The 23099-nt window shown below is 42.0% G+C and overlaps 1 protein-coding gene and 1 non-coding gene across 9 annotated transcripts in view; both read left to right on the forward strand.

Annotated features, from left to right (window-relative positions):
* EBF1 (EBF transcription factor 1) overlaps positions 1-23099 on the forward strand; it is a 317919-nt gene that overhangs the window by 10259 nt on the left and 284561 nt on the right. For all 8 annotated transcript variants that reach the window (XM_039485018.1, XM_039485019.1, XM_039485021.1 and 5 more), the window contains exons 5-6: positions 4614-4687; positions 13674-13742. In XM_039485018.1, coding sequence (XP_039340952.1) covers positions 4614-4687; positions 13674-13742 — 143 coding nt within the window. The remainder of the gene's footprint in view (positions 1-4613; positions 4688-13673; positions 13743-23099) is intronic.
* On the forward strand, positions 2270-2375 carry LOC120371206. Its single transcript, XR_005584201.1, has one exon. It is a non-coding gene; the product is annotated as a U6 spliceosomal RNA (small nuclear RNA).

The following is a 23099-nucleotide window of genomic DNA, read 5'->3' on the forward strand; positions in this document are numbered from 1 at the left end:
AGTTTAGTAATTTTCATATTCTGGAAACAAATGTTTTACAGCTGATACTTTTTCATATTCTGTTTCATTTCACTGGAAATCAGTATCTGGCACTATTGTATTAGGGGCCAATCTTGCAAACTCTTTTGTATGAGTAGCTCTTACTCAGTGGACTTCTTGCATGAGGATTACTTACAGGCGTAAGGTTTTACAAAACGGAAGGTGAATTTTAAGGCAAACATTTAACATAAAGTCACGCAGAAGGAAGAAGAACCCCTTCTAAAGTCTCTTCCCACTGTAGGAAATAAATTGAGTTTAAACTACAGTAAAAGTAAACAAAAAGGAAAAACAAAATATATAATTGTGTATTTCCTTTGGCTTTCTTTTGCCATGTGATTCTGGTGTGTATTTGCAAACTTATTTTTAGCCCCACACTCGCCCCACCCTACCCCACCCCCTGCCCCTGTGATCTAACTTTGCACACCGTAACTTTCACTTTAACTCTTTGTTTAATGCGATAGCTGTTTGGCATGATTACGACTGTGCCAGAGCGCTGCCGAATCCTGGTACGATGACCCAATCCAAAGCTCAGACTTCACAAATTAATATTAAAATATGTTGGAAAATGAAGATAGTTTTGGGGAAAGAATGCCTTTATTTAATTTAACACTGACATTTTTCACAGCAGCACCATTTTAGCCTCTTCCTGTAAAGTAATCTGTGCTTGTGGCAGCTGTAAAGATCTGAAACTTTAGCAGTTCCTGTTTCCTCTCCAAAACAAATTGTAGAAATAATTTTTTTATAACAGCACAGTTTGAGAATGAATAGAACAGCGATAAAGCCAATAGATATATCAGCTGATGATTTTATTTTGTCGGGCTGCTGAGTGTGTGCTTCATGTAAATGAATGGTTGTGTTCACACACTTTTGCACAAAGAAATTGGGAAATATAGTATGGGAGGGTGAGTTTGGGGCAGCCTGCTAGGAAAAGAACTTTCTGATCAATCCCATATACTTGCAAGCAAGGAGAAGACTGAGCTCTAGAGATGTGTATACGTTATTTTGGGAAGTTCCTATATGTATAGCTTCAGTAACAATAGTCAAGTGCAAACAAAGCAAAAAACGAACCTCTAATGTACTGGAAGGCTAAAGAACGTCATGCACCCAGGCAGAGGATCACTGACGATAAACACAACAGACAAGGTGATTAGGTACCATATTGTTGACTCTGTGTGTTCATTATTGCTATTTAGTTGGGTTATTGAAGTGGGTACCTGGAGGTTAAGTAAACATAGCGGCAGGAAGAAAGAAGGGAGAGGGAGAAAAGGAAAAGAGGAAATTAAGTTGACTTGTTCTCATTTGCAGTTTCTGGCAGACCTAATCCTGCTCCCACTGACTTCAGTGGGCACAAGATTGGCTCATATTAGGTGAACCATATTTTAAAATAGCAAGGCTTAAACAAAATGAGTCAAATCCTGCATAGTGGGTCAAATCCTTATTCAGGCAAAATTCTCACGGGGTCACATTGTGCCCAGGATTATTACACAGGACGTAGTGGAGAATTCTGCATGATAAGGAATGGCATGACCACTGATTTCAGCTGGCATTTTGCCCAGCTAACGGTGTCAGGAGTGGTCTGGTGTTTCTCCAGTCAGTGACTTGATTGGGGGGTAGGTTTTTCTTTATCCTAGGTTAGCAGTCAGATTCCGCACGGAACCGCTCAGTAGATTGTCTGGCTCATTTGTTTCTCTTTGCTCTCCAGATTCCCATTTGACACATAAAATACAAGTAGAGCTCTTCTGTTGCCCAGCGGGCGCAGGCTCTCCCCACAATTCATGATAATTGATTCATTGGAATTACTTTTTAAAAAGCCCTCTTTGTTGACTGGCGGGGTAATCCACCTGCCCAGTTGACTAATCTCCACCATCTCTGGGTTTGCTCCATTGCGCGTGGCAATCCAGCTCTTTCAGTGTGTCTTTCAAGCCACCTGCTGCCGTCCTGCAGGCTAATTTGAAACTAAGGGCCCAATCCTGTCAGGTACTGAGTGACTTCTGTGGGGTGGGGCCTTGACTTCAGCGGGTGTTGAACTCTCTCCGCAGTCGGACTCGTGGGACCAGACTAAGGTGCTCAGTGCTGAATGTCAGCAACAGCAACAGCCTTGACTGGAGTGAGCTGGGATTGGAGACCCGGGATGAAATGCCCCACCCATTAGACTGACCCACAGTGGAGTGCTGGGAAATCCAGTACCTTATCTCTTTTGTTTGAGCCTAATAGCAGAAACATACTAGTGGTTGCTTTGGGGAGACACATACTAAAATTGGAGTCATGCAGTGAAAATGAGCATGGATCCTGTGCAAGGATAATACTGACCAATCCCTGATATTATCTGTGGTATTGCTAAATCATATTCTAATGCACACTGTTAATATTATGTATTATTGCTGCAAACCGTGTTTAAAAAATCAGCTCATGGTACCTAAGATTCATGACTCTGTATAGGAAAAACACTTATTGATTTCAGTGGGAGATATTTTTGAATGCAAACCAGTCTATCATCATCTCTTTTTACCATATATTAATTTGTTACTTATTCTTTTCCATATTTCCATTTTAATTTTATCTTGTAACATAAGAGACTTTTTTTATTTACAATAACTATTTTATTGCTGGTTTTAGGGACTTCATCATATTTCGCTTAGTTGTATTTTCTTTAAATATAGTTTTACTGGATCAGAAATATATGGGAACACGTTTTGTGCTAAGCAAACCTCGCCCCACTCCAAGCATTATATCTCAGGCCTTAGTAGCTGAATCAACTAGGGATGTAAAGGTTCCCTTGGTTATCTTACATTATACTGCAATAATAAAAGTAAAGGTTACTGAGCAATAAATAAATAATAAAATAATAATAAATAATTAATAAAATAAATAAAAATAAATAATAAATAAAAATAATGGGAAAACATTTCCTAAGGGTGTATTAAATCCTCTGGCAGGGTCACTGGGAACGGCCTCCATGCTGTTCACCTCACAAAATTTCCTTCTAATGCTCCCCTCCATGGGATGGTGTTTACTGGCTTGTGGAGGAGGAGGAAGGCATGAACCTTCAAAGCATCAAAGCCCTGGGATCTTACTGCCTTATGTGAATTGCAGCAGTGCTTACAGGCCACAGCAGACTTCATGGCCTCATGTGCTAGGCCCTGTACAAACACATACAGTCGCTGCCCCGACGCGTTTGCATTCTAAATAGATGAGACAGACAAAATGGGGGAGGGCATAAATCTCCTCGCTCCCAGTGTAGTGCCCTACCCACTAGACAGCACTGCCATGCCCGAGGATCTGTACTCCAAACCCGTGACTCTGGGCTGCTCTAAACTGGGCTGGGCCGTCCATTGTGTTCTCCTGCTCCCCTATGGCAAGGTGGCTTTGTACTGCCATTGCCCGTCCCGGCTGCTCCTCATTGCTTCTCCCAGGGCAGAGGGCAGTGCCGACTGGAAATTAGTGCCATAGAGGTTCAGCCCGACACGGCTGCCCTGGTATGTCTTCTCTGGGCTCCGGGGAAGGGACTTGGTGACATTTCCCAAAGTGCCTAAGTGACTTAGGAGCCTAAATCCTATTAGCAGGGACGTGCGTGCTTTTGAAAATGTAACCCAGCACCTCTGTGCATTCTGGTTGACTCCCCTTCCAGGGGACCGGTGCCTGGGGCATTGCTGGCAATGTGCGGGGCTGTACCATGGCAGAGTGACATTGTGGTATGGGACTGACCTAGTTTAAATGTTTTCTAGGGCAAAACAATAGCGATAGATCATCCTTTCTTGCTACCCGCAGCAAATGCAGCTCTGCTGCTGCTCTATGCATACCTATCACTGCTAAGCAGGTAGGAACACTTTCTAAATCAGCTGGGAGCAGCTTTATTCACTTAGCCTGGCATGTAATGCCAGTCCATTTACAATTCACCCTTCAACGGAGTGCCATTTGTGTGTATATTCCAGGGGCAGACTCTGTTTTGATGTGAATGTATAGTATTCCCAGCGTTTTTGCAAATAATAAGGATTTTCCTCCTAACTCAGCTAAGATCATGTTTTATTCTCACCCACTTCCCAGTGGTCTTTGCATTCAGAGCGCCTGATTCTCATCTCGTTTATACCACCGTAAATCACCCGAGCACTGTGGGTGGGAGCGGAGAATCCATCAGACCCTAACTTTTCTGGTAGCTAGTAGTAAAGTGCACAGGCGGTACAACAGACTTGCTTTTGGAATTAAAAATACATGAGCTGTTTTTTTTATTAAAAACAAAAAAATAGGCCCCAAGTATGCTAAGCCCTTCTGGGTTTTAATGCTATTAGGTCTATATTTTATTCTGAATTGAAAGGAAAATTGTGGTTGTCTTGACTACTAAAAAAGCCCGTCCTACACACTGCGCTGAAGATGTGCATAATGTATTGGTTGAAATGGGAGAGGAAGGAAACTAACTCTAGTCAACTACAAATCTTGAAAGCAGTGGTTCGGGTGACGCAGTCTGTTTAAGCATGCCGCCCCGCCCACCACAATAGTGAAGCAGTCAGTTATTGTGATGCATTTTATTTTCTCCAAACTCAGTTTGGCGTGAAGCTAAAAATGTATTTTGTTTCTAGGCTATCGTGTATGAAGGGCAAGACAAGAATCCAGAAATGTGCAGAGTTCTTCTCACACATGAAATAATGTGCAGGTAAGAAAGACGCTGTTCGCAGTTAATTAGCAAGGAGAAGATGAATTTGTCTCTCAAAATCTAGGTTGGACCTGGAGCTATTTTAGGACTTAAATGTATCTTTCTTGCATTAAACAATCCCAAAATAAGAGAGTTCTGCTCATGTCATTAGCAGCAAAGTCTCAGTCATCAGACCAGTTTTCAATTATTTATAAAGGTTTGTCCTTAGCAGTCGGCTACTGGTTTGCATTTAGACACCTTAGCATTAATGGGCCTAGAATATGTTTCCTCACCAAAAATAATAAAATAAACTGCAATCTTGCTAGCTGTAATTATCTCCCCTCACAACCATAGCTGCACTAATACCATGACAAAGCATTCTGTTGATAGCCCAGGTGGCTTTAATTCAGCTGGTTCAGACTTGAAATTTATAGCTCTCTCTTCTTCCACTTAACGCAAACCTTCCTTGCAGTTTGTCTTTACTGGGGCTGCGCTTGTCAGTGTGGGTTACAGAGTTGGTTAGCCCCCTGTTCAACTAGCAACATCAAAACACAGGGGAGTTTTCTTGGTGATTTCCTAACTTGCCCCAGTGCAAGTCTGTTCTCTTTTATAGGAACTCCCCCCCCCCCCCCGCATGGCTTTTTGGGGCTGGCCCTTTAAATCTGGCAGAGCCAAGCAGCTACTCTCCCTAAGGTGGCCATTTTAAAACTGGTGCCTGCTCCTGTCTCTTTTCTAGCTGGTAAGAACGCTTAACTCCTGTGTTCTCTTTCTTATTGCTAAGGAGATCTTTCCACAGAGTCCTTAGAACATGCTCATCACCCTGACTGCAATCCCAGGGAAGTTAGCGGGTGTTTTGCCTGCTCGAAGAGGGCAGGAGTTACACAGCAGACAGTAGCAATGCTGAAAAGAATGAATTCTCCAGTGGGACACAGGGAATCTTGGCATGAGCTTGCTGCTAGGAGCAGTCATTTGAATGTGTGAAAAACGCCTGCTGAAGACTTGCATGCATGGTGGCCTTGAAAAATGCTTACTAAGCAGTAGCAGTTTGGCCCAAATCCTGAGGCCTGCTTCTGAGTGAATGAGCTTTGCGCCAGCTTTCCCTGGGGATGGGAGAGTGCCTGGGCAAAGTCTCCAGGCGGTTCTCCACCCCCAGAGCCTGGCTGTTGGGTGGGTTTGGCCCATTGGTTTGCACTGGTGCTGAGCCACTGGCTTCATCCTCAGCCCCAGCTCTCTGGAGACGCAGAGTTCTGCCCCTGGCAGCACCACGTGGCACACGGGGTAAGTGGATTCGGCCCTTTGCACGGCCAGTCCTTGGCTGGGACCTGCAGCCCTTTTCGTAGGGTTTGGGCCGTTAACTTGCAGCTCATTTTTGCTAAAATACACATTTCCCAAGTACGTTTGAGATAATCAGTTGCAGCATGGAACGATTAGGCAAACTGAGGGCTGCAAGAGGCGCCTGGTACTGCAGTTCCTGACTGCAGTTGGGATTTTGCTTTACTATGGACTCCCAGCCCCTTCTTTGTTCACAGAGGGAAACAGAGTCATGTCAGTAGCTCAGGGGTCACCCTAAAATACGTGGGCCCTGTTTGCACTGCTTGCTGTCTAGAGACCCAGCAATGAACTGTACATAATGAGGCCCCTGAGCTGCACGGACGTCACTTTTCGCACATAAATAATCCTAGAACAACAATGGCACTGGTCACTTGATTGAAATTAAACACCTGCTGAAGTGTGTGGCGGGTCAGTGCCCATATTTGCTGCTGTTACTGGATATAGGGCTGATTAGTTCTTAAATTCCAGGCTCTTTGGGCAGGGATCGTCTGCCGATATGTCTGTCTGTACACCTGATTAGGGCCTCTGGGTGGTACCACAATACAAATCATCATTCTACCTCAAGGACCTGGCCATGCTGCTGTTGAAGACAATAGCATGACTCCCCTTAACTTCCACTGGAGCAGAAGCAAATCCCCATTCTAACCCCAGTTGAGTGTGGCTTCATTTTCCGCAGAGCCAGTGCCAGCAGAAATCTCACTCAGTGCTCTTTGAAAGACGCCGAGAGCTCTGTGTCACGCAAAAGCTCATCTCTTTCACCCACAGAAGTTACTCCAATAAAAGATACTCCCTCACCCGCCTTGTCTCTCATCGAAATAGGAGGTATTATAGAGACTTGGATGCATTAATTTTCCTAGATGTACTTTTAAAAAACATTGGAGAATATGCACACAGCTAGATTTCAGCCAATGGACCAACACATATCGACATCTAAGATTTACACTTATATCAATATATTTTGACCGAGATAAAATGTATTCTATTATTGGAATGCTGAAAAATATGACATTCAAATGCCGTCTTCCCTTCTATTAATGCAGTTTATGCTAGTTCCTAAAATTCATTGGCTCAAGCTCTTTATTATGATTGTCTTCCTTTACCCTTAGTTGCTTTCTGTGTTTTATCAAAAACACAAAGTATGGGGTAGAAAAAAATTTCTCAGACCAGTGTGGGCAAATGTTGCATGCCTGATAGGGAAAAACCAAATTCAAATTTCATACTGCAAATGTTAGAGATTACGATTTTCCTGGCAGCCTATAGATTTGGAAGGGGAGCTGTTTGTTTACCAGGCTGCTTGACCCTATTACACAAATCTGTCATCTATTGTGTTGCTAACACTCCTTTAAATTGCAAATCTGATGCTCTTTAGGGGACTCAAGGAAAAAAAACCCTCTCTCCACACCATTCTATTTCTCTTGATTTCTTGCCTGTTGTAAGTGGAAGTTGGGATGTGCTGAATTTGCACCAGGGGTGCAAATGCAGCCTCAATTATAAGCATAAAATTAGAGTCTGTTCCCCATTAATCAGCCCAGCTAATTGCTATGCACTACCATTAGCCATATGGTGTGAAAGACAGCTTGCTCTCCCTAAGATGAAATTTCTTCATTTCAGACATGAAATAGTGAGGGCTCTGTATTTTAAAATAGCTTGTTTTAGATATTTAATTCCTAAACAACTTTCTGCCGTGCTTTCTATCAAGACTAACTGCACAATAAAACTTTGCATTTATGTGACAAAAGCTGTTTATTTATAGTGTACTAAAACTATGGGGTGGATAAGACCAAGAATTGAAATATACAGGAGAGACCCTTGACTATTGTAGAAAAAAGTGAGCGAGTTACATTTCAGGTGTTTGTTTATCTGTAGGGGTTTCATTGTTCTTTGCAGATTACAAAATAAGGCTGTTCTTTTGGCTGATATGTTAACAGTTGGGAAGAATTCATTGACTCAATGGAATTTATTATTGTTATAGGCAGCGCAGGTAGGGACGCCGATAGTTAGAATTGCCTAACACTTTCCTTTGTAAAACCCTGTTTTCAGTTGCTTATAACTTTGGTAAAGTTGATTACCGTTCAGGCTGAAATTCCCTATGCATGGTGAATGGCTAAGGCTGTATTTTTGGGAAAGTTTAAGCTAATATGGCTCTGCCATTTCCAAGAATGAAGTTAGGGAAAATGTGTTGTTTTGTCCATGTTAAAAAAATTACAACTGTTGTGCTGAGAAACTCTACCAGCTCCATGCTGTGGAGCAGGGACTTGAAATTAGGCAGCATTGTTGCCTTGATGTCAGACAGCTGCCTTGTGCCATCCCCATGAAAATCCACCCATATTTGGCTAAGTTATTAGCCTCTTGAAAAAATGCAGTTTGCACATGCTCAGTAGAGACTTGTTGAAGTTTGGCATCTAAATCTCAGAAGATGCCATCTGCACTGAGCATGCTCCAGCCCCTCACAGCTCCCCCACTGTAGCCCGGCTGCAGCTCCGCTCCCATCCCCGGTCGCAGCCCTGGCCCAGACCCACCCCAGCTGTGGCCCAGGCCTCTGCCCCCTTGCCTCTATCTGCGTCCCCCATCCCTGAGCTGCAGCCCCATTCCTGGTCCCAGCTCTGGGAGGGGTGAGGGGGCATGGACAGGTTTGGGGACACTGCTCCAGAACAACTGAGCGTGCTTCTGCATGAGAATGCATGGCTCGAGTGGGACTTTACCTGCAGTTGCTCCTCCTGGCTGCCAGGGGCAACCATGGTACTGGGTTGGGTTCCAGGGCTGAGAGAAGGAGGACTGTCTGTCCTGTGCTCTCAGTAGAACCGCCCCCCCACCTGCCCAGAACCTGGAATCGAATCCATTATTCCTGAGTCTCAACGTTGTGTTGCTGTGAATCCCACTGCCAAAGTGTCTGTCTCTCCATCTCCCTCTAGTGGCACATCTAATCGGAAGATAACAGCCTTCTACTGCTACCAGCTTTTCTGTTAGCTCAAGGGGTGGTGGACTGTGTTGTGGATCTAAGGATCCTCACCCTGCTGCTGACCCATGTCAGGGCTTCACATGAGACATTTTTGTTTTTAAATTTTTAAACTTTGTTTAAAAAAAAAAGTGGGGGGGGGGAACTCAATCCTGTGCCGTGGGTGAGGCAGTTCACTCTGGCTAAAGCAGTGGTTGTGATCTGGCTGTACTGGGCTAACCAGAGAACATCTGCCTGCAATGGAACCCCATTGTTCTAGTGCAGTCCATGTACGCAGCGGTTGGCACACAAGGGATGAGCCGTGTTCAGGGCTCCCTAGTGCTAGATCTAAGGGCTGGACTGCATGGAGAGTGATGTGAAGACGCCCACCTGACTCCAGAAGAGCCAATGAGTGGGATTGTGCTTTGGGAGCAATTCTGCATGCAAGGGCTGTGCAGGAGGCACCCATCTGAACAGTGTAGCCGGCTGTTCCCTTCCCCCACCCCCAGCCCTTTCAATGGGCAGGTGCAGAGTGCGGAAGGAGGCCAAGACCCTGCCTTCTCCCCACCCCCTTCAGGGACATGGGTGGCCCCTAGGAACCATAGAGGGACTAGTCCTTATGCTGCCAAGTGCAGGGATTGTGATGCCAAGAGGCCCTTCCATGGCGTGTGCAAGGGGAGGAGGCTCCCTGTATGATGCTCCCTTCCCCTTCCAACCGCACAATGGCCAGTCATGGCGAACATCGTCGATGATGTTGGCCAGCAGCTCAAGGGAGGGAGCATGTAGGTGGTTGGTGTGAAGAAGGCAGGAATGATTGCTGGAGGAAGTAGGCTATAAGGAGGGGAGAAATGGTACCATGGGAAGCAGGAGGCTGATCTGGATGTGAAGAGAGCAGCATCCGTCTGATACAGAGAAAGCAAAAGGAGCAGGAAGAGCTAGATGAGAAGGGTACATTAGCAAACTCTCTTTTTCCTGTATTCAGGTCAGATTTGGTTGGGAGCCTCTTGGGGGCTTCTTTTTTAATGCATGTTAAATCAGAGAGAGATGCAACCATCAAACTCTGGGTACCACTTCAGAACGGGCACTGGCGTTCTTGCACGGTGTTCAGTTTACACGTGCCCAAGTATGCCAGCAATACCGAGACGCATCATGCAAGCTGCCTGGCCAGTATCCCATAGGGACCTCCTCGAGAGGCCAGCAGGGGGAAAGTTGAACCTCCATGCACAGTATGTTTCTTCTTGGTTCTTCATAAGAAAAGCGTGTTTTAAAAGTGACCTGCAAGGGAGGAAAAAATTGGGATTGTGCCCTTTCCCCGCATTCATTATGGTTATAAAGAAAAGTTTTTCTTTTCTTTTTAAACAACAACAACAACAACCCTTTTGTACTTTTTAACCTTAGAAGCATCAAGAATGTCAAGTCTCACCTTCCCTGTTTTAATCAGAGGATTTCTTGGAGGACTCAGCTCCCAATATTCTCCTCTTTCTCAGTTCTTAGCTGAAGGGATGAGGAAGGTGGATATTTAGCAAAGACAGTTGTCATCCCAAGTGTTAATTAGCTATTAACAAAACCCAGAGCGTTTGAATCAGACTGAATAAAAAAATCACTTCTCATGTCAGTTTATGAGGTTTCAAATTGAGGCTTTCTGTGATGTCTTAATTCTTCAGTTGTCCATAGAAAAACCGGGCTAGACAATGCTTGAATTTCTAATGAAAAAAACAAGCAGGGAAAAAAACCACTTAAAACCCACCATTTTGGCTCTTCCTTGTATTTCATTAAGCTGCAAGGAAAAGGGCACAGAGCCATTATTTTTCGCCTTCACATAATACACAAGGGCTGCGTTCGTCCACCCTTACTCTTGTGTACTGGTACCTTACTGCCCAAGAAATCCTATTCAGTGGCCACTCAGTAGCACGGCAGTGTTCTTTACAGGGGAGCTTCCCTGCAAGGAAACTGAACCAATCCATTCCCCTGTTAGCTTTAGGATGTGTTAATCCTCCCCATCTTAATTTATGTATCTTCACCCCACCTGGGCTTGTTCTTTACAAGGGGCGTGTCCCAACACTACAGTGAGGTGTTTGGCCCTGATCCAGGAATTGGTTCATGTGAACAGACCCGCTGTTGGGTAACATGTGGACACTGGCATCTGCCCATGTGGATCAGCTTCCAGGGTTGGGGCCTTGAACAGCATAAGTAAGAGTGGCAGATTCTGGCCCCATGGGCCAGGTTTTGATACTCGCACATTCAGTGCCGGCTTGCGCTAGGAATAATCATTTTGGAGTTGGTGGGGCTACTCACGGGATAAGGTTCTTCTAAACGGCAGTGAGAATGCCAGAATCTGGCCCTGCTTCGCGTTAGTCACAAGAACTGTGTGTCTTAACTTGTGCCAACTATGCTTCTAATTCAAATTTAATCATTTAAAAATATTAGTGGTTTTTATTACTTTGTTTTTGGGTAAATTTTGCCATCCCACATATTCTAGCTAAATTCCCCTTTATAAACAAAAAAGGGGGAAAAAAAGTCCCCATGACCTATGAGCTTATTTTATTCCTTCCTAAATTCTGATCTATTTTGTGTGTTGAGGCTTTTAATTTTGTTGGTGAATCAGTTATGGGGTTGTACTGTAAAAACAATGTGCCTTGCACAGAATTGGACATCCTGCACATGCATTACCTGTGAAAAGTTTCAATCCTGAATAGTTGCCTTGAAGCTTTGACAGTGAAAAGCATTATGTATTTTTTCCCTCTTTGAAACTTTTTTTTTCCTGTTGGAAACCACATTTCAACAGGCTGGATTTGTAAAGCCATTTTTTTTTTGTTATTTTTAGTGTGGCTAGTGGCTGTATTGCTAGTCTTGGTGGGTTACTGTACATTATTCGTTCTATTGTTCAGCAGCATAAGAGAACCTTTGTCATACTCCCAGCAGAGCTATTTATATAGTGTGGCATTTCTAATGACTGCTTCCTGCGCTGGTGTTCTTCCACATTCTGCAGGAACAAAATAGTCCCTCTTAGATGAAGTAAGAGTAGCTGTAATTCCTACCAGAACCCTAATCCTGAATGTTGAAAATTGGCATTTACAGAAAGGTTCGTTGTCTATGGTGAGGCTTGTCAGTCCCAGTCAGTTAGGGTGACCAGATAGCAAGTGTGAAAAATCGGGACGGGGTCGGGGGGGTTATCGGCGCCTGGATAAGACAAAGCCCTGAATATCAGGGCTGTCCCTGTAAAATCAGGACATATGGTCACCCCACAGTCAGCAAGTCTGACAGATGCAGAGGGGCCATCCCCTCTGGCGAAGGTGGAAACTAGGGGTGATATAGGCAGAACCATTGCTAGGGTACGGCGAATTGGAGAGACAGCGCCGGGCCCTGAGCTTTGGGGGCCCCCCATGGGCCGGTGTGATTGGCTGGCATGGTCAGTCCCAGAAGTGAAGGAGTTGTCACTTCTGCCCTGGGCCTTGCACCCCGCTAGGGCCGGCCCTGAATATAGGGGACCCCAGCCCTAGATCCACACACAGACAGGTTCCTCCAGGAACAGATCTCCACCCCGTGGCGTGATAGGGAAGCTTAGTCACCGCGGTGGCAGTGTAAGCACAGGCACTGCTGAGGTGACGGTAGGGGTCTGTGTCGGGGGTGAGAAATGAGGGGCAGGCCGGGGCTGGGGCTGCACTGGCGTCCTGGTTATACAGAGACAAAGTGCCCCTATGGCCTGGGGCTGTGTTCGTTTACTACTTTTACTCCCTTACTAAGGGGAGTCACAGGGATGGGGTTGTAAGGGGGAATCCTTGGTGGGTGGATATTTATGTTCTGCCACGAGGGAGATGAAGGAAGTGGCTAAGAACCTGATTGGTTACATGGGGCTGCTCATGAGAGTAAGGGCTTTGAGGTTTGGTTCCAAGGAAAGTCCGGATCCATCTCTAACTAGTTATGTCCTGGAGGATTTTCTGCTCTAAGCGGAAATGGGTATATATTGTATGAGAGATCATGGGTGATATTTTAATGAGTCAGGCTCTTAATAGACAATAACCCCTGACAAAAAATCATCACAAACAACAACTTAACTCTCTTTGGAAACAATGAGCCATCTTAGTTCAAAAGAATCCAAGTCTCAAGGTCAGCAATGGAGCAATTCTTTGTTAGAGGGAGCTTACGTTTCACATGCCTGCTTTGTATCTGACCTAATACAGGGCACCAGCCGGCAGTGCCGTGCTTTCCATAGTACTATTAGCAATCATTACAATTCTCAGAAAACTTCGAGAAACAGATACACTCAAGCATAAAAAGCAGCAGCCAATGGCGTTTCTGTTTTAGCTTCTCTGCTAACAATAGTATTTTAAAAGGGGAAAATATTGTGCTGGGAATTTCTCCTTCCCCTGGAAACCAATAGTATAATATGAGCACCAACCCAGATGTTAAAATTATGTGCACTGGAAAAATAGCCCACTCTTGTTATTGGTCTTGATGTGTGTGTATTGGCCCTATGAAAAGGGGCAGACCACACTCCCCATCCTGAACTATTGTTCGTGAAAGTGGGTAAAACTCCCTTTCTCTTTATGTTTGCCATTACTAACCAGCTGTGCAAGAAGTTAAACATAGTAATTAACCCATATGTGACCCACTAAATTCGACTGATTTCCAGTCAGGGACAGAATGGTAACTCTAGCTTGCAATTTGAACCTCCTGTGTTCGTAACGATGATTTTACAGTGTAATGGTTGCACTAAATCCTCTCACTTTTGCTCTGTAGCCGGTGTTGTGACAAGAAAAGCTGTGGCAACAGAAATGAGACTCCATCAGATCCAGTGATAATTGACAGGTAAGGACCGCTATTGTTTCCTTCAATTTTATTTTATTCCTCATTATAATGAAACACCTGCGCTCTGTTGCTAATGGGAAAGGGGCTACGTGTATATGTGGATGAAATTTTGTTGTTGATACCGAATTCGTTGCGCTGTGCAATTGTGATTCCCATGGAAGGGCCATATGGAATGTAACTGTGAGACCTGCTCTTTGGAATGCTCTGGTTTTTGTATCTGATTCATGTTCATAAAGGGGATATTTTTCTTGCTGACTTTCTGTGGCTCAATTCACATGCTGTGCCAGGGAAGCTTCAGAAATAAAATAATAGTTTGTGATTTATGGAATGTGGTTGGGTGCTTATAAATATTTAACTTTAATTTGAAAAATGTTTGAATCATTATCACTTTTAGCTACAGTAGTTCTGTTGGATGTAATCCATCTACATTTTAAGGTTTTTATTTATGCATAAGAACAGTTTAAAAAAATCTGCAAACTAAGATTTTCTCCAGTTATTTTCTTTGGTTGGAGTGCTATTTTGACTATATTGTCAGATGATTAATTCATTTTGCCTGTCTTAATTATCGTGTTTTTAAACAGATCCATATTACTAATCTGACATGACCGAGTAAATCACTGTAGAACGATAAATCTGTTTTAGTTGTTCTGAGCAATTTGCAGTCTGTTTGCAAATTATGCAAAGTTGTAGCCAAATAGTCATTTTTATATTTTAATTATTGAAATTCATTGTACGGAAACATATATGATAAACAGTTTATTATGTGGCATTACTCTGCGAGAGTTAAATGGCCATGAAGGACTGAAACTGTCTGTCATCAAACAGGGAAAGCAATACCATGCAGTAATCAGTGAATACAGGGACCCCGAAGGGACACTAACCTATGCATAGGAAAGGCAGAGTATAGAGTATAGTTCTTCTTTGTCTTATTGTCTGAGTTAATGTTCGCTATATTAAGTTCAAAATACCTTCTGTGCTGGAGTGTCCATTTTTATGAAAAAAGGTAGAGTCAGATCTGTTCAGCACTACATCAAAACAGAATTATATAAAAGAGAACATAGCAGAGAGGCACCACTTGGCATTGTGCTTAGGCAGTCTTTCAGGTTTATGTCTTGTTTGAGTTTGTTAAGCAAGCGCATGCTTTGGCAGTTTAGAGAAAACGTTTTGGTTCGTTACAGAATCTAATCCTGAGATCGTTTTAATCTCAGAACATATATATTTTAACTATGCATCCATTCACCTGATATTAGAATTAGGTAACACCAGGGGAAGTAAAAGAACACATATAAAAACACATCTCTGTAGAGATATCTCTAAGTAGGGTGCAGAGTTGAACAGTATAAAATAGGGTGTTAAAGTGGCATTTTGAGCTACATGAAAGCTACAAAATTCACATGCATTTTTCATTGTACTGAAAAAAGAAATGTTAAGATGCTGATAGCTGGTTTACAGAAATATTTTGTTTAATGATCCAATATGCAGAGCTGTTAGTTGCAATTCATTTAAACTGAACCCTACAGATTTTCAGCAGCTTTAAGGGAAAAAAACAACAAACCAATTATATGAAAAAATGGATTTAACTTCCTAGTAGTGATCAAATTAGCAGTATTTACTTAAACTGATACAAAGCTTGCAATTTTGAACACCAGGTTTAAAAAACAAGTTGAATACTGTTTAGATTATAATATAAATCTTACCTCGCCACCCGCACTGAACCCCCTTTTGCTTGTGAATGGGTTAAGCTTTTAAGTTCTTCACTTGGTTTTAAATTGTGACTTTGATACAGAAGGTTGATATGAGTGTGGTTTGAATAACATTTGATTTTGACCTGTTCCTGTGGGTTGCAATGGGATAAGAAATTTGACTCAGCAGTGCTGTAATTAGCCTTCCCTGTGTTTTTGAAACAGGATTGTGTTACCTGGATCGCATTAGTGTGGCTTCTATTGTTGCCGCTTTGCATCTGTCCCAGTAGGGTACTTAAAACCTTTTCTTGGCCGTGGCTAGCTCAGACAATTTAGGCCAAATAAGTACGTGCTTTATACAGTTAGTGGCTTTAGTGATGTTTCTCGTGACATTTATCCTATTCATTTTTTTCCCTTTTGGTTTGAAAAGTATAAAGACATCTCTATGGAGCTGCTATATCTTAAGAGGAGTACTTTAACAATTGTTGTAAAAAAAAAAGTCTGCACAAGTCAGAACATGTGTTTAGTTGCACTTGCTGTCGCTTCTGCATGCATAAAATCTTAAGCTATTGTGTCAATTGATATGCAAAACCATATTTAGCTATTTTTATTTGCATGTGAGCTTGCAGAATTCATTTGACATTTGGGCTAAAGCACTCCCACATGCCTTGCAGTCTGATAAAGCCTTATCTTTGAATTTAATCTGACTTTAACACAGAATCATCACTTAAACTCTTACCGTTTTTTAAGACAACCATACTTGTATGAAAAATGCTGCCCTAGTCTTCCTCCTGACTCTCTTTTTGATTGGTTATTCAAGAAAGCCATTTGTGGGATACAGATAGAGCAGTCTTTGTGGCTACAAAGTTAACTTGTACAATCAACTTAAAAGTCAGATTTTTTTTACTAGGTATTTAGGAAATATGGACTGTACCTTTTTATTTAGTTAAAAATGTGGTTAAAAATTTCTGTAGGTGCATGTGAGAACAGTCTAGAAAATTACTTTATATTTTAGTCTATTATAAAAGTGACCTAGAGAAATGTAGCGTCCCGCTCTTCTCTGAAGAAAGGTATAAATCTATTATTGTTAGAGACCAGTCATCTCAGGGAAGCTCATGGAAAAAATACAATGTATGTGGAATTATCTTTTTAGAATTGCCTGTATATTTGATCACGAACCCAGTTTTAAATGTATCTAAACAAAGCTCTATCACCAAGAACTAATTGTAAAAGGGTATTATTGTCATAACACAAATGCTCAATGATTCCTGTTACAACTGAAGCAATAGGCTGCATAGTAATCCTAGATAAAGTAAAAATGTAGCACTTGCTGTTATTATATTAAATTCTAGATTGATTTAACATTCAAATTGTAACTCATATTTGAATTTAAAATATTTGCAATAAAATTCCTGTGCAGGAATTGAATAAATTGAAGTTTTATTACCACACCAGATATCCCTGTGTTCTAACCTTTTTCCTTACAGTTATCTTAGTTCAATAAATAAAACCTCATTAGACTATTCCCATTTCAACGAGTTTATTAAATTTTACAGGAGTAATTAGCATAAGCTGTGCTAATTTTTCTGGAAGACTAATGAGAGAGCTTCCTAATTAGGTTTGCTTCGTAGGAATCAGAAAAGATGATAATGACAAAAGTCACATAGGGTGGAAAGTGGAGCTTTATATTATTTCTTGATTTGGGAAAACTGCTTCCATACCTTGGCCCCCTTTTTAACCCACCTGATTATTGTGGATCTAGATAGTCCATTGAGATACCAATGCTTGCTGTGCTTTTCTTTACCTTTTATGGAGGGATCTAGTACACAGTAGTCCCGCTGGTTAAGATAAATACAGATCGTTGTTTCAGTCTCCAACACGTGGCAGATTAACTTCAGCATAAAGGGTCATGTTCAGTCTACAGGTTCTATGCTGTTCCTGAATTCTGGCCGTACCGATTTTAAAAGAGGACCTATTTAGGTGTCTTTCTAGAAGATGCACTCTAGTTCAGCTGTAAGTTGTTAGTCTTGATGGAATCCTTACCAGGTGAATTTCTGTACTCTCTGCTTTGCTGGAGGTCCGACTGGTGACCATAATGGATCCTTCTGGCCTTAATTTGTGAAAACTTTGAAGTGCTTCATGTACTGCCATCTTTCCTTACATTGAAATGGACCCAACTTCTGAGGAGTAAATTGCATTTGTCATTTGCTTACATATTTTGGCCCAATCAGGGCTGTTGTCAATAGGAGTTATCGGCTCGATCAATATTTTTCTCTTATCTCTCTGGGATGCACCCAATCACCAAGGTGTCTGACTTGCTTACAGGCGTTTTTGAACTCGTTCAGTCTCTAACCTGAAAACGTTTATATTTGCAGGTAGGATTTCATAGTGCAGTGACATGAAAAGAGGCGTGAATGACTTTCACTGCCTCTGTTTTACTTCTTTAAAAGTCATCATGTAGTGGATTGTATTTTATGGGCCTGATCATCCTCTTTCATGCCAAAATGCCTTGCAGAGGAAATACAGGTGTTTTATAGGAAAGTAGCACCAGTTATACCCTATTGCCTCCCCAAAATCTGCTGTTCAGGCCTAGTGCAGATGTGGCAATGAATGCATTTAACAGTAGCGTTACATGCCCAAGGAAGGTCTCTGAAGTGCCGTGAAGTCAGGTAGTTTATAGATGCTTTTCCATCATCAAAGAGGAGAGGTGATGTCAGGATTGGGGTTTTGCTAGTGAGCAAGCAATGGGTGTTTGGATGCAGGGGAATAGCTCAGTTCCCACAGAACCTTGATCGTGAAACGATGGTGTGGCACAGGCCCAGAGTGGCAAAGGAGATTTCAGCACATGCCAGTGACATTGGAAACAGTCTGAGATGGGTGCTAGTAACACCTAGCGAAGGGACATCTGTCCCTCTGGCAGCACACTCTGTGTTCTGGTCATAGACTGCAAATAGGTGCCCAATCGGCTGTATCTGCACCCCAAGCCCTGTTAACAGTGATGAACTGAACTGAACTAAACCACCAGCGTGGTCTACAAGACCGCGTTTTAAAGCTGTCTTCACCTGCCTTCATTTATGCTCCCTATTGGCCTATTTTTACATACAGCCAGTAGAGGAACCCGGGGGATAGCCCTGTTACCCTGGGCCATACCTCCATTTTGTCTCGCAGTCAGGCATGGGAGTTTGATGGCAATCGCTGCTAGGTGTATTTTGGGAGATAGGAGATTTGTCTAACATGTGCTGCGTCTCCAGCTTGCCCTGCATCAGAAGGCACGATGACTTTTATGGAAACGTAGATTGTTCAGTGGATAATGCGGGCAAGGGAGTCAATATTAATGCAAATGTAGAATAAACCGAGAAGCCATTTTGGTGTCACTAATCCAAAATGAGGTACATTGTAGGAACAGAAAAGTGGAAGTTAATGATCATACGTTGGTGAAAGAAGGATTGTGGCAAAGGGAATATAAAATATGTTACCTACATGCACATACATGAAGTAGACTGTCTTGCCTGTACCAGCAGGCTGAGCAATATCTCCCCTGCCCCCTATAAAGTTCTGCTACTCTTGTATCTTACAGACTAAATGCATTAATGCTCCACACAAGTTCTCAGAAGGGACAGAATTCAGCCTAGATGTGTGCATGTTATTTGCTTTAAGCACATTACTTGACTTTTGGAGAGGATAGCGACCAAACACTACTCTACAGGATTTGGTTATGATTGGCACATCTGCAAAGTATTATCTAAAGTCTTTTTTCATGTAAATTAGGTGACCAAAAGAGTCTTGAATCTTCATAACATAAATGGAGGCTCCAGTCAGTACAAACTTGTCACTTAGGAGAGTCAAATAAAAATGTATGAAACCCCTCCACCCCAGTAAAGAGGTACTCCTAAACTGGCGTAGAAATGAACCCTGATGTGGCTTCAGTCCTGCTTCAAATAAAATAGAATTGGGGGAGAACTTCACAGGGGTTTGTGCAAGAATTTTCTTTGGTTTCAGTCCATGTGGGTTGTCTCTCTCTCCCCAGTTCTTCCTTACCTGCACTCTGGAGCTCCACTTTGTGTTTCAACTTTGTATGAACCCAAAATCTCAAAGCAGAAATTGGCCTAAACCAAACGATTTCCACTTGTTGTTTGTTAGTTGGATTTGATGGATAAAAACAAAGAATTTTGTATGATTTCAGAACTATGGTACAAACCTCTAACATGGTCTGAGCTTCGCTCAAGAGGTTTGTGAACCTCTCGGAAACCCAGTTCTGAATTTCCAGTTGATTTTATGTTGTTTTGGGTTTATCTAAAAACATGTCACACTGCAGTAATGGTTACTTGATTCTCTCAGTAATACTTTTGAATCTGCAGTTAGGGTTATGGGCTTTGTTTCATTCACATCTTATCCCTGAGTATTATTTAATATCACGTTAATGTCCAGAGACTCCCGCCAGGATCAGTGTCTCATTGTGTTTCATGTTGTCCAGTCTCAGGTAGATAGATAGTCTCTGTCCTGAAGAGACTTTTTGCCTTTATATGGTTTAAGAATCAAGGGTTGGATTTTCAAAGGGATCCAACAGAATTAGGCATCCAACTTTCACTGTGATTTTTGGCACCTAATTCCCTTAGGCTAGCTTGACAATCCTAGCCTTGGTCACTAGGGGCCAGTGTTTTCAGGGGGCATTAATTTTGTGTTCTCAATTTTTAGCAGCGCACCCTAGGAGATCTTTGGCCTAATTTTTCTGAGGTGCACCCCAAACTCCAGTTAGGTCACGGGGAGCTTCCCAGAACTTTAGACAATCAGGACTTGGGTGTGGAAAGCTGGGCACTGTAAATTAAAGGTTATCTGCAAAAATTTTAGCTGACGGTGCTTGGTGCTATGGGCCCCCTATGAAGTTCAGAGCATGGTCAGCTCTCCCCATGAAGTGAGCCATTCCCGGGAGGAACTCAGAACCCGCCTCGACTGGGGACTTTCCTTTGTTTCCATTCACAAAACTTAAAATGTGCCCTTCATACCTATCGATTTCTTAGTGCTAACTGCTACCTCAAAGTGTGTTGTGGAGCAGAGAGCACATGCTCAGCCTAGGGAGTTTCCTGAGTCCACACAACTCAGCATAACTCTCGCCTTGGTTTTTTTGGGGGGGGGGAAGAGTTTTTGAAAATAAAAAAAAAATCAGAAATGTTGCGTTGTCTAAACTGTCGCTGCTGAGGATAAATTTACCATCCTTTCTTCACCCCCTGATTTATTTCAACATTTGCCGTCGCGCTGGGAAAACACACATGATTTCTAGGAATGAGAGGGGTATAAAATGTGTTTGTGGGGATCATACTAAATTTTGCTGTAGATTGGCTAAAATGTGTAGCCTGTGTCTCTGGCAGCTCTTTGTGCAGAAGAATGTAACCGAGAGCACAAACCTGCAATTGCTTATGCAAACGAGTAACTTTCAGTGTGCGACCTGTCCCGCTGACCATCACATGCATCATGGTTTCCAGAATTGGCCCCTAATTTAATAAATGAATGACAATCTGTATGTTTGCTTTTTATTGGCCACGCCTGCGAAGATAACCATGATCTATTCAAATACCCTTCACTACACTGGAGATATATCACTTTAACACAACATACTGCTAATAAATATAAAATACAGTAAAAAGCAAGTAGTGGTTTCTATGTAGATCGCAGCTGGGGTGACAGCCTAGAAATGTGTTTAACGTAGTGTCTGAAACAGCAGCATGTCACGTAGTAGAAATGATAAATTCTGGTATGAGGTTTCTCTTTTCCTGTAGTATCAGTTTTTCTTCTGTAACAGTTCTGGAAAAGTACAGAAAAGCCATACAAAGTTTCCAGTGTGTCACATTAGCAACTTTGCAGAGGTAGTTTGTGATCAGAATATATTAACTGTATCAAATAAGTGTTTGCTTTTTTTTTTTTTTTTTTTTTGCTAAGGACAGTATTTTAGATTTTTAAAAAGTGTCATAGTTTTCTGTTCTACTTTTAAAATAGAATTTTGATATATGAAACCAATATTTCTGGAGGTTTTCATTTGTGCTTTATATGAAGAAATTATTAAAATATTTTATTTCATTACCCTGAAATTATATCCTGGACAGTGCGAAAGTGACCCAGTTATACAGACTTTCACTGCAGTCGTTGAAATACTGCAAACAGTACTGTTTTGTCTTTAGTTTCTAGCTGCCTTTAAAGGTAAAGGCCGATGAAGATAAAAACCTGAGAAGGGCTATTTCTCCAATTACAAGGCTTTGTCCTAGAGAAAATAAAGGTTTAGACGTCTAGTATTCATTTATAACAGAATTTTAATTACCTTAACCTGGCAAAACTGAGTCTGAATTAAAAAAAAAAGATATAACAGAAGCAATCCATGAATTCTGCACATTCCATGTCCTCTCTCATTAAGGGCACAGATTTGAAATGCAATGAAACTAATTTGGGAGTGGGGCGGAAATCATAGCGGCTATTCAGTGTAACACACACCATGTTTGTAGTGGGAACAGAGTGGTCCTCGGTACACTTCTGGACTCTTTTTCTTTTGACAGTGAAGTGCAGGGTTCTCTTTCCAGCAATACAGGGAAGGGGAAGGAACAAAAATAAAATAAAATGTAATGTTTTAAGCAGACAAGCTGGCAAATCTATATAGCTTTATAACAACTCAATAACCTCCAAAATGGCATACTGCAACTATGCCATCGAGCTAACTGTTTGAGACACAATAGTTTTGTAATATAATATAAAAAGTAATAGTGTTAGCTAACACATCTTTAATAAGATATTGTCCACTGCTCTGCCATATGCTACAGAGCAGACTCTCACTCTGTGGGGCTTTTGATTCCTCTCAATAAGATTATTTCAAATACTCTAATCCTGAATCATTGACATGAATACAAAAGCCTAGTGACATCTAATAGATGCCTCTTAGCTTTGCTTTTCCTCTTGTTCCTTTCCTTTTTCTTCTCTTTTTACCTGACAAAAAGCTTCCAGATACTTGGGCTCTGTCTCTCAGTAGCAGCATGTGGGTCTCCTCATGAAATATAAAGGAGGAAAAAGGACTGACATAGGGCTGATAAGCCATAGAGCAAAGGACCATAGATTAAAAGTAAATGCCAGTAAATCCTACCCTGTACACTTGTTCTTTTATTGTTTTCTTTAACACTTTCAGTGCCAGGGGGAGAGAGAGATGAGATTTTGTTTTTAAGGATACAGGGTATTGTTGGAAAGATCCTAAAATCTTTCTGTGTAGAGTAATCAGATTTAATTGACTGATCTCCCCCCCCCGACATTCTAAATGTTGTTATAAAATGTCAATTTCAGCCAATAGGATTGTTCAGTCAGCTCTGTGCTCAGATGCTTGTTTTAAAAGTGATCTTTTCTTGCACAAAAGAAAGTCGGTCATACCAAGCCATTGTCCCCCTTCAGAGGGGGCTTTCATCTGAAATGAATTTTTAAAAAAATATTAAAATAACATTCCTAGATGTCTGGTAATATGTTAATAAGTTCCCTTTTCATGGCAGGGTCTTGCCAGGTTGGCTGTTTGAGTCAGGAACTCCTTTGCTTTACTTCACTCTCCCCTTGGATGCGTCCAAAACTGTTCATGAACTGAATATCAAAAGCATTTTTGGAAGAGTTTTTAATATCGGCTATAGACAGCGGCTCTACTGGGTAAAAAAAAAAA

The sequence above is a fragment of the Mauremys reevesii genome, linkage group 8, assembly GCF_016161935.1.
Source record: "Mauremys reevesii isolate NIE-2019 linkage group 8, ASM1616193v1, whole genome shotgun sequence".
NCBI classification, from domain to species: Eukaryota; Metazoa; Chordata; order Testudines; family Geoemydidae; genus Mauremys; species Mauremys reevesii.